Here is a 12,339-nt window from a genome sequence, read left to right as displayed (position 1 = left end):
GTCATAAATTAAATTTCAGTTACATTCTAAAGTAATTCTTGACATACAAAAAAGGCACTGAGTTTCTTTTTTTAAAAATACATTTTTTAACACGTTTGAAAAAAAAGTTGATCACAATTAGTGATATCACTGATATATATTGTTCTTTATAATATAGATGCATCAATATGTTTTTAGTTCCACCATGCATATTTAAAAAAAAACCCATCTTAACTATTGTTTACAGCGACGAGGACAGTTGCTAAATATTTTATTCTATTACACCAGATGCTAATGTAAGCGACAAGAATCATGATGGGAAGGTTTTTTTTGTTAGTTTATCAAGACATAATTGAAAGATGCTCCACTAAAACTAATATAAAATAAATGATATTCATCATTTGAACAATTATTGGTGTGTAATCAAGACATAATTGAAAGATGCTCCACTAAAACTAATATAAAATAATTTATTTTGCCTTTGGTGCATGCGCGATCAGTACTTCATTCCATATAGGATATAGTGCAACGGAATTCTTTTGGGATGCAATTACTTATTTTTCATATTTTTAGCTTGAAGTAAAATTAGAAGCTTAAACTTTTCAATGGTGGTAATGGTGTAAAGTAAGTTACTTTTGTAGCTGAAGAAAAATACTAAATCGTCTGCTCCTGTTTTTATAGTGAAAAAAATATCATTTGTCAGCGGTGGAGCATCTTTAATGTTTTTGTTATCGAAATCTACAAGTACATTTATGATAATTCATTATTTGATAGGAAACAGTTTGATGAAGTAACTGAGCTTTATATAGATGATGGCTTCATAAAAGTTAATTTTAATACAACATTATACAATGTTTTTTGCATTGTTTGTTTGAAGGTTTGTTACCAACTTATTCAAGTCATTCTTATGCACACAAAGCTGTTGAAGAACATCCTTAAATAAAATCATTATTCGTAACATGAAAAGATAAAGCGTACTCTTGTCGACCTCTAATAATGTTCACTCGTATCTCTAAAAACAATCTGATTGAAATACAGATCCTTGTAACCACTCCGTTCAATATAGGATCTGACAATACCCCATATGGGGTCACGTTCGGATGACCCTTTATCACGTGTACCCCAGATCAAATACATGTTCTACACATTTCTACGTCAATTGTTAACGCCATTTCGTCCAAGTAAGCATACACATTGAGCATTGTTGTGCACTTAGGGCGAGATGACTACGTACACGAAAATAATTCGCACAGCCTTTTCAAACTAGTTCGTCCCCAGTCAAGATTCTGGCAGTGTCAATTTGATTGGCCATTTCCAAAGGTCATCCTGACGTGACCCCTAATGGGATATTGTCAGATCCTCATATCAAACGTAGTGATAATAAGGATCTGTATTTTAATCAGATTGCTCTAAAAATTGATTTAGGCTGCATGGTACTAGGAAATAGTAAAGATAATTATATGTATCAAATACCTTTATTTTTTTGAATATTTGAAGGAATACGAGGCAGCCTGTTTTGTTGTTACAAACTGAAAAAAAGTTAAAATAAAATGTCGTTTTGTATTGGTTTGAATCAGCCAAACCTTCTTTCGCCGTTAATATTTAAGATTCTTTCAAATATGAATATGAAGGATCTCTCGAGGGTCGAATATACCCATCCTTCATATCTACATTTGAAAGTATTTTTCTCTCTCCTCGACGTTTTATTGCAATTTTACTGCTATTATTATCCATCATTTTGAAATATATTCGGAAAAATCACGACTATAAGTCAATGTTTCATGCATGAGAATTGCGTAATATATTCAACGCATATCCTGTTTGTATCTTTTAAAGGAAACTCGTTTCTGAAAACAAAAATTACAAAATGTTACTGAGAAAATAGTAATTTTGTTGATGCTGTTTCGTCACAAGGCTGTATGGCATGGCTTTTCATGCAATCCAGCCTCAGACGACATAAGTATAATACCCGAGACCAGCCAGTATTACACCTGTAAAAATGAGCGAATATGTATCTTAATCTAAGTTCCCAAATTCTTTTAACAGTATTTGAAAGCAAAAAATAACGCGACTTACGTAAACGGAAGTTAAATGTTAAATCCCCACCCATCACGATAATGATGTAAATCTATTCTATTTATAGACTTCTTAACCCAGTCAACCCTTATCAAATAAATACGAAAAGAATTGTATAGCTTTTTAATGTAGCCATGTGTTGTGTCTATAAAGAACAACTCGTGCCCACGTTATCAAATACATTGGTCAGACGTGGGTGGTGCCTTCAATGAATTCACTTACATATGCAGTTTTCTTGCATTTCAACACAACTAGGTATGCATGGTTAGAAAATCTATGATTTGGATTGAGTTTGTTGATTGTCGCAATGTCCAGTGTATTGCCTTCTGTTAACATCAGAAGATCCTCATCTTTTACGAAAACGGAAACATAAATTAACATATTCTGTCTAAACGTTGTAAGGTATTTCAGAAAACAGCAAGTGAATAACTCAGATGTACTTTCTACTCAAGCCAGCGTTAATTGGATGATCTCTTTAATTCTTATCTTATTTTCAAACAAATGAGGGACTGAATCTGTGACTTTCTTACGTCAGGTAACATATTTGTATTCCTTTTTCACGTGAAATCAAACTAACATAATATTCTTGCATACTACTCTTTAATGCCCTATTAGCAGCCAGGAAAATTATTCACAACTGTATATTAATACATTCATAATATTAATAAAACAATATCTTTTTACTTTGTTTGTTTGATTAATTAACGTCCTATGGTCATGTAAGGACGGCCTCCCATGTATGCGGAGTGTTACGTGTATGTTGTGCGAGGTGCGTGTTTTGGGAGACTGCGGTGTATTCATGTTGTGTCTTCTTGTATAGTGGAACTGTTGCCCTTTTTATATCTTTTTACAGTTCCATGTTCTAGCGGTTACATCAGAAGATAAACTTCAATGTCGATATGATACAGTAATCTCTCTGAAAATATTAGCTGAAAAAAATATATATTTAAGCAAATTATATTACATTGTTCCTGTGGGTTTTGAAAAGACAGTGAAGGCGCATCTTATTTTTTAAAGTAAAAGACGTTATTCGTGTCCAATTTCTAACAAATATAGATGCAATTAATTACATATTTGAATGTGAGTTTTAGTAAATGCCAGTGTTCAGTGAAAGTAATCATATTAACTAATTAAAACTCTTGTTACCATATAAAGTCACTTCGCCCTTGTAACAGTTTTTAAATATCATTGGTGTACGGTTTTGATTCTATTCATTGCCTGAACAGGGCAGGCAATTATATGTGACGTCATCATGTGACACCAGTAAACAGAATACTGCGAACATTATTCATCTTAGCTCTTTTTTTGTTCTAAAAAAAAAACATTCCTCAAAAATGTGATGTATATATATATATATATATAATTGCCTTAATGTCATATGATATCTTATGGGTTTTTTTTTGTTCACAAAAATGAAAATATCTAAGACTCTTAATTAATTTTCTAAATATAGATGATGATACTCTACAAATTTATACATTTGCCCGTTACACAGTGCTTCCATTTATTATGAATATTTGTAGTCATAATAAATATTTATTGAGCATGTTTCTAAAATGTATCCCAAGCTAGTTTCTTCTACAGGAACAACAGTTTTAAAAGTATAGATAGTTTTGTGTATGATATCTATGAAGAGAAACCACACTATCACTACACGTGGAAGTATGCATAAAAATAAAACATTTTTATGAATAAATGATGAAAATAAAAATTCCAACTATTTACTGTTGAAATGAGAAATTAAAAGAAATAGTTAAATGTCTCTGAAGCTTTCCGGTAAAGTAACAATTTCCATACAAGAGCAAGAAAACCTGCTATTTGATTTTAAACTAAAATCACCGTTGGAAATGTTTATCCAAATTTCCAGATGGACATCAGCTAATTAGTTCACCTAGATATGGTTTGGTAGCGAAATATTAATAGGGTTTTAATTTTTGGTCTTTCAAATGTCACTTATGCAGGACCTGGGCACTTGTATCAGATGGACAGGCCAGACAAATACACGTGAATCACTGAAATTAGGTCCTTCGATATGATCTCGTATGATACCTTTGTGGACACTGTAAAATTATATCATTATCCCTATTTGAACTACCATAAAATCATAAAAAATGAAATATATGAACGATTTGGTGATGCTAAACTGGTTTTACCGTTACCATAATTAATTCATAAAACCTTTATCAAATAAAATGACAGTTTATGATGTATCTAATTACTAATTCTTAGCGTTTTGTCTTTTGGACTGTATTCGCTTCAGTGAAGCGTACTAAGGTATCCTTTGAACCTGATCATTTTCTCATCCATTGGTAATGAGTCTGCGATCAGTTATCTCATTAGCAGAGGACAAAAACCAAAATGTTCAATACAATATCCGTACCTACATTCCCTCGTTTTGCAAGATAAGATACGATCGTCATATATTTTTATCAGAGGCGATCAACCAAATGAAAATGAATCAATATGTCACGTCTATATCGAACCCAACTGGCATAACTGTGCTTCCAATAGCAATACTAGAAAATAGTACTTCACTTATCCATGTGTTTATTACAAGTGACCTTGAAATGGCCCTTTTACGTCCAGTTGATTTTTTAAACTGCATCTTATTTGTACAGTGACGCTAACCATCCCCTGGCTTCAGTATTTTGCAGACATTTTGTCTTCACACAATTCATAATACTGTAGATTTACCTTTAAACTATTTGCACATATTTTTATTTCAAAATAAATATTTGTAATTGGAATGTTCTGTAATTTGCATTATACTAACAATTAAAAAGAATCTTTCGTAAACTGTACATTTATATGTATGTTCTCTTATACATTGTTCATGTTTTTGTGTACGTTCTTAACATATAATTTTATTTGTTCTTCTTGTGTCTTGACAAAGGGGCAGATCTCTAAGATTCAACAATCTTTTGTCCACACTGTTAGAATTACTTATTTGCCCTATATTTACTACTTTAAGTAATTCGTATCCTACAGACATACGTCTATTAGGATCAAGTGTTTTATGGAAAATAACTGTTGATATTACTTCCCTGACCCCTATGTTCTCCTATGAACATATTTGTGCGAGATGGATTTTTAAATTAACTAGAAAATTTGAAATTTGACAACGCAAAGCTTATAATATAGTATCATATTATACGCTAAAAGATTCGTTTGGCAAGGGGAAAGGTGCCTTAATCTGGCGCCAAGGTTCTACTAGGATATGATATTAATTGCCATGAGATAAACGAGTTATTTATGGATTGCTTTGCACTTTTCACGATTTATTAATACTGTTTTGTAAACTTTGTGTTCTCAGTTTCAGGCCCAAAATATCCCATGAGAATCATTTGTTTAGAGTGCGAACATAACTATGGCTAAAAGTTGGAGAAAGCACTAATTAGCCGGCTTGTTGTCACTATATTGAAGGTAGTTTCTTATAACGCATACTTAAGTGTGCAGCATAAAGGGATTGAGACGACTGGTTTGCCAGTTGTCAGTATAATATGACCAGATGAAGTGTGTTTGTTGAAGGTCTTCGGCGGTATGCTTCGGTGGGATAGCAGTATAAAAAGGAACAGAGTTCCACTATTACAAGACCCAACACAAATATACCGCAGCCTCTTAAATCATAGATATTTGCACGCCACAATAGACACTAACACGCCACGGCAGACGATTACGCGTCGCAAGACAATAATACGCCGCAATAATTTGCATATTTGGGATACCATCGTTAAATTACTGTTTATGGAACGTTTGTTTGTTTGTTTGATTAATAATCGTCCCATTAACAACCAGGGTCATGTAAGGACGGCATCCCATGTTTGCGGTGTGTAGTGTGTATTAAGTAAGTGGTGCGTGTTTGAGGCGACTGCGGTATATTCATGTTATGTCTTCTTGCCTTGTGGAACTATTGTCCTTTCACACATTGAAGAATGAGGCACCGGATAACAACTCGTTAACATTTTACTGACAACCGGGTTAATTGAACTTTAAAAGTTGAGTCAGGAAAATTGATTTCTTGATCCTGTACCGAATATTTGACTGACTTTGGGTCTGTCTTTTCTTAAATAACATTTGTCAGTATTACTCATCTCACGACACAAAGAAAATCACTCTAAAATATGTACTTTTATTTTTGTGCTTTTATTTTATTTTTGTTGTAATTTTCCAATATTGCTTTTTCAGCAATATTTGATTTTCAAATCAAATAAGAATGAGATTTGGTAAAATAGTTCTGGTTCCAAGGGAAATACGAGATAATCCAAACATGATCCCAATTCTGTTATTTTCATAAGCCAACTAAAACGTTCCAACGTCGAGTCCAACTTCATCAGATATATCCTTTTTATAGAGGCTCTTATTATGAAACCGTCTATCACTTGAGAATTGGTCAAAACAAACATACAAAAATGGCTTTCAAAGATATAGATATGAGATTAACAATAGCCTACATGGGTCTGGCAGGTGGACATCTATAAAATCGAGTATACGATCTAGCTAGTCAGTACGAGGCTTGCCGTGTAATCCAGTATCGTATGTTGATTGTGTCCCAATGCTGCAACCACAAAAAAGTTTATGATAATTCATGGTTGTGATCAGACGCTAAATCAGCGCTAAGTAGTTTTAAAAGGCATTACTTTTGTCTTCGATACGCTTTCGCACGGTCGTAGTTCTGTTGACACCATACCTCCAGATTCGAAAGCAGGTTTTACTCCATGATCCGCTGGACATTCAGTGCCGTTGGGAAATAACACACCAGACACACAGTCCTTTGTTTTTGTATCACATGCTAGTTTTCCAGGAGTATTCATATGATGGTGATGGCGAGAACGATACCTGTTGTAGTTAAAGAAGTCATTGAAATTTGATGACGTCACTGCAACGGGCATTGCTATCAACATTATTCCAAATATAGCACAGATTCCTCCAAATAAGAACCCAAGAGCAGTGGAAGGGGCATAATCGCCGTATCCAACTGTTGTCATGGTAATGAAAGCCCACCACACTGCAACAAATATACTGCTGAACGTTTTAGCCTCGAACTCGACTACGTAAAGTATTGTTGCAAACATAAATGCAAAGCTGACAAATGACAAAAACAGAAGACACAGCTCCCGTGAACTGGAGCGAACTGACAACATCAAAATTCGCATTCCAGAATTGTTAACGACAAAACGGAAAATTCGGAAAACCCGGAATAAGCAGAGCAGATAAACAAGAACAAAGCTGATTGTTCTCTTTCCGTTCTTGTCGAATTGAACCGTAAAGTTGTCCATATACAAAAGAATCCACACGCCGACACATGAAAAGAGTTCAGACACATTGAGGAAACTGCGAAGAAACTGTGCTTTATTTGGACATACAATTATGCGCAATGTCAGTTCAATGGTCAGAATGGTGTTTGTAACGATATTTGTAAATGCTATCCAAGCCTTAGATTTGTATCCATAAATGATATCGGGTACACCAGTGACGTTTCCAGTAGAGTTATGATATAAGGCGTTGATTGGGTAGAAAATCCGAAGAGATTTTTCACTCTCCAACATGAAACTCAGTAAAGATGCCAGTACTGTTACAATCATCACAATCCTCCAAACCTAGACGAAAGGGAAGGAAAGTAGTAATAAGTAATCGATAAGGTTACCCTGATTACAAAGCTCGTTATGAGTAAAAGAAAATAAACACAACACCTTTAGTAATACGTTAGAATATCGGTTGGTTGGTAATAACTTGCGTGATATTAATGTCACGGCGTCTTCTGTATGAAAGTGATATGTGTTACGGGTAGTTACATGTAGTTGCATGTATTTACATGTATTTACATGTTACGTGTAGATACATGTAGATACGTGTTACATGTAGTTACATGAAGATACGTGTTAGGTGTAGCTACATGTAGATACGAGTTACATGTAGTTACATGTAGATAGTGTTACGTGTAGTTACATATAGATACTTGTTACGTGTAGTTAAATATTAATAGTGTTACGTGTAGTTACATGTAGATACGTGCTACGTGTAGTCACTTGTAGATAGTGTTACGTGTAGTTACATGTAGATACGTGTTACATGTAGTTACAGAGCCTTTAAGTATTCGGGAGCTAAAATTACCAACATTTGTGGAATTACAATACTTAGAATGTACAGGTTTTAATTTTACATGTACAATTAGAACTGAAAATGACAGTGCAGTGAAATTAATGAGTACATAAGATCGGGCCATAACGACAAGTTGTGGTCACATAATGTTAGAAGTAATTGTAAAGTGATTTATGTAGGTATTATACGTATTAGGCACACAAGCAAGAATGATACTCTACTGTGTTGTAACTAACATTTGAATGATTTGCGCAGTTTAATTCATCAAATGATAGTGCTTTCAATTATAGATAAATTATTAGAAAAAGTAACATGTAGAAAATTTCGCACAGTTATGGTATTTATTGTTTTAAGGTTTTATTTATGTTTTACTATTCACAGTTGTAATGTTTGAATATTTCAACCATTATAACACACACAATAACATTGACAAACTTGGTTATTAATTATTTGTAACAGATATGCACTCTTAGTTAACTTCATGTCTAGTAATATAAAGGTTTTAGTCATCAATACGAACAGGCAAAGTATGTTCAATACTTGACATAAGATCAATGTATATGTATATGGTCACATGATTCTTATACAATTCATAACAATTCACAAAGGCTTATTATCAACATAATACAATATGTATAAGATAGTAGACTCTGAAATTCATAGCAATCAGCCGTGATGTCTTCTAAATGAATTATACATATAGGACTGGATATATATTCCTTTTGATCATGCTGAACGACCTATCAATATTAAAACCACCCAAAATATTTGTATTGGAAAATTGGACCGTAGTACATTATTGTAGTGTGGTATGATTAGAGAGAGAATATGTTCTTATTTTATAGTGATATAACACTGAAATATAGCTCAGTTAATAACCAGTTGGCTCTATGAATTGGTATTTTAATTCTCCAAATTAACGAAAGGTCACCTAAGACTCACCTTTACCTTCCATAGGTAGCAATCGTCATAAGGTTGGAAGTCATTTTATGTGCAATTTAATTACTTTCAATCAGCATTATCTATTGTGTATTTGAAATGTGAACAGTGCTGATATACCTATTCTGTTAAGCGTATGTTATAGAAGTTTATCAACCAAACTAAACCAATCATTTATTCATTCTTATTATCATGTCTGTTAGATAACACGTTCGCTTGATTTACTTTTTCTTCGTTAATAGAAGATACACACCTTTTAATTATTTATAATAATGCGTGACTGAAAAATTATAAAACAAATCAATAACAGTAACAATAATATTAAGGCATCACCGGGGATCAGTCTGGTGTTGCTACGAGAAATCTGCCAATTGTCGCCATCACCTCGACTTTAATTTCAGTCAGACCGTCATATTAAAGCACTCATGGGCGAGAAAACTATTATTGCCGAGTAGTCTTCATACGCGGGCCACATTTACTATAATATTTGGTTTATCTATTGCATTGATTACTGTGGTGAAGACATCTCAACGTTTTTTAATGTTCAAGAGAAAACTAGGTACCCTTTATTCCGCGCGGGATTGAGAAACCTCAGCGGCCTTTATCAAAGGGATCAGGTTTTGATCCTTTAAACGAAATTATAAAATATATAGACACATCAGGTCTTTTTTTACAAATTGATAAAGCAACAGCAGTTTCTAACAAAATTTAAAGATTTGTTATAAAACTGTCTATGAAAAGATTCAACATAACGGAGTTAATGGTCTGAAACTTTTGCATATCATTAACGCTTAAGTTTTTCTTCTATTCTAAATTGGTGGTTAGTTAGTGATTTGACCAACTTCTTGTATGAATGAAAGATTTAACACTTTGTTTAAAGATTCCACATTTGTAATGATTGTTAAATCATGTACACTTTTTTTGTTATTATCGTGATCTGTGGAACCGCACAATAAAAACAACGGGATTAAGACTTCAGATATAAAATATCACACATCACAACTTCTCACCACGAATGAAACTGTACACGAACATCTAATGTTATACGGTAGTAGGTGGGAGTGCAATACATGTACCTACAGACGAGATCGTGATTACGGTAAAGCTTTTTTTCGCTTATCTGTTTCATCCTAAGACTCGGTTATTCTTTTTTTTTCTCTATTTGTGTTTTTGCATCCGCTAAGTCACCGTTTGCATATTGTGTTACACGTTATTATTTTAATTCTCAAAAAGTACCGTGGGCTAAAACGGTCATCTAAAGGTAAAGACTGAACAAACGAGCTTTATTCTCGGCAACAAGTACGAAAAGTACTTAATGCAGATTTTAAGCGTAAACGCAAAATAGATAAATAATAATTTATTACTGTATATATATATAGTTATCGCAATTCGATAGTTCGGTATCTCAGAAATACGGAAATATCATACATTTATCGTTGTACATGAAATTGCACTTCAAAAACAGCGTGATCAGCGCTAAAAATTTAGCTACCACTAAAATAAGTACGTTTAAAGTGTAATCGTTTTGTTTTATTTTTTACATTAACATACTATTAACAATGAGGGTCAAACAAAAAGCACACACGCACATATTTATACATGTGCGTTTAAGGAAATCTTATGATATATATCAACCTACTTATGTGGATTGTCTATGACAAGAAGTTCTGCAAAATGCAGATTTATATAGAATCGACTTCAATAAAATAAAATATATATTAATAGATAAAGTATAAAATGACATAATTCACGAGATTTATAACAAAATCGACGTGTTCATAAACTTAATAACTCCATATAAAGTTATTAAAGGTCAATACAGATTGTCGATGTATTATCAGATCACATGTACAAATCGACATGATTCAATGTCCTTAGAGAATTTTCTGATAAGCCTTTTAGTATAATAAGCCGTGGTACAATAGGACGTCGGGATATCGATCCGGTGCGTTAATTGTCCCGAGGAGGCATCCCCGGTTAATGAAACCTTAACTTTATAGTTGTCTATATATAAAGCTCGTATATAGATGGTTTTAAACAGAAATGAAACTATTGTCATATACCTATGCTACGGCTACTTAATAACAAAAGAAAGTTCAATCTATTGTCTTGATTATAAATATCTCATATCTAGGATTTTACAGATATTTTCAGATTTGGTATCAATAAAATGTTTCCTTTTAGTGTCGTTTCTATGCAATCATCACATATTCGTCTAAAATACAAAGACATGTAATCAAGATTGATACATGTATATGGTATAAGGTATGTACGTATGCGATCCTGTTATAAAAGTAAAAATATTGTATTTTGAAGGAGTATGAATCAATAATGTTCGATCAATTCTAGTGATTCATAGAAATAATACAATACCTTAGCTGCACTAGAGTATGTCCAGTCATGAAGAAATCGCCACAGATTTGACTGACAGGTCCCAAAGGCAGAACTCCTGAACCTTGATCGTGTTGAGCCTTTTTCTAACGGGAGATACTTCAAAAGTTTGCCGAGAACATCCATCTCATCATCAACTTTATAGAAAGCTTTCCAACAACACTGCTGAATGGAATCTTGAGGGATTCCCCAGAAAGCGAGTTCCTCCCGACTACTCTGCGAGCAGACATTTTCAGGAAGGTGGAGACGTCCTGTCTCACAGTAGTCAAGAATCTCCTGAAAGATCGTCGGGTTTCTGTTAAAGAAATACTCGTTGTGATGTTCGTCATAAACACCCCTCTCGTCCTCGGGGATAGCTACCGGAAGTCGACTAAGAGTAGATCTAGTCGTCGAAAATCGTGTTCCTCTTAAGTTTAAGTGAATGATATCTTTCATATTGTCGATTGTTTTTTCTTCGACCGATTCTACTTCCATTTTCATTCACTGAGATGTCTACAATTTCAAACCATAAAGTAGTTTCTACCCCTGGTAACAGGTATAGCTAGCAGACACCAAGTGGCAGTGTTAAAAATAAAACCCAATTGCCCGTGTATCTCGTTTTGACGTTCAATATGAATATATTGATTAATGGACGCCTTGCGTGTTGCTGCTCCACCAGTATATCAATTGTGCAAGGTGACATCCGCCCGGGCGTGACAACCAAGGCATGGTATAAGTAACGTCAGCGTTATATAGTTAAATAGTTATAAAGCATTGTGGCAAACATAAATAACTTATCCGGAAGACATTGAATATCAGCATATAGTTAGCGAATAGCATCATATATGCCTATTATACTGTCTGGTTTTTTTAATT

At 33.6% G+C, this 12,339-nt stretch overlaps 1 protein-coding gene across 1 annotated transcript; it reads right to left on the bottom strand.

Moving 5' to 3' along the window:
• Positions 1–6,203: 6,203 nt before the first annotated feature.
• Positions 6,204–12,065, bottom strand: LOC138330895 (potassium voltage-gated channel protein Shaw-like). The gene is made up of 2 exons (XM_069278383.1): positions 11,467–12,065; positions 6,204–7,652 (listed from the first exon to the last, which is right to left on the bottom strand). The coding sequence occupies exons 1-2, from the start codon at positions 11,962–11,964 to the stop codon at positions 6,669–6,671; spliced, it is 1,482 nt and encodes a 493-aa protein (XP_069134484.1). The 5' UTR covers positions 11,965–12,065; the 3' UTR covers positions 6,204–6,668.
• Positions 12,066–12,339: the final 274 nt, after the last annotated feature.

The sequence above is a fragment of the Argopecten irradians genome, chromosome 9 (assembly GCF_041381155.1).
Source record: "Argopecten irradians isolate NY chromosome 9, Ai_NY, whole genome shotgun sequence".
Taxonomy (NCBI): Eukaryota; Metazoa; Mollusca; class Bivalvia; order Pectinida; family Pectinidae; genus Argopecten; species Argopecten irradians.
The sequence above is the reverse complement of the archived record's forward strand: the minus strand, read 5'-3'. Positions and strand labels throughout refer to the sequence as shown.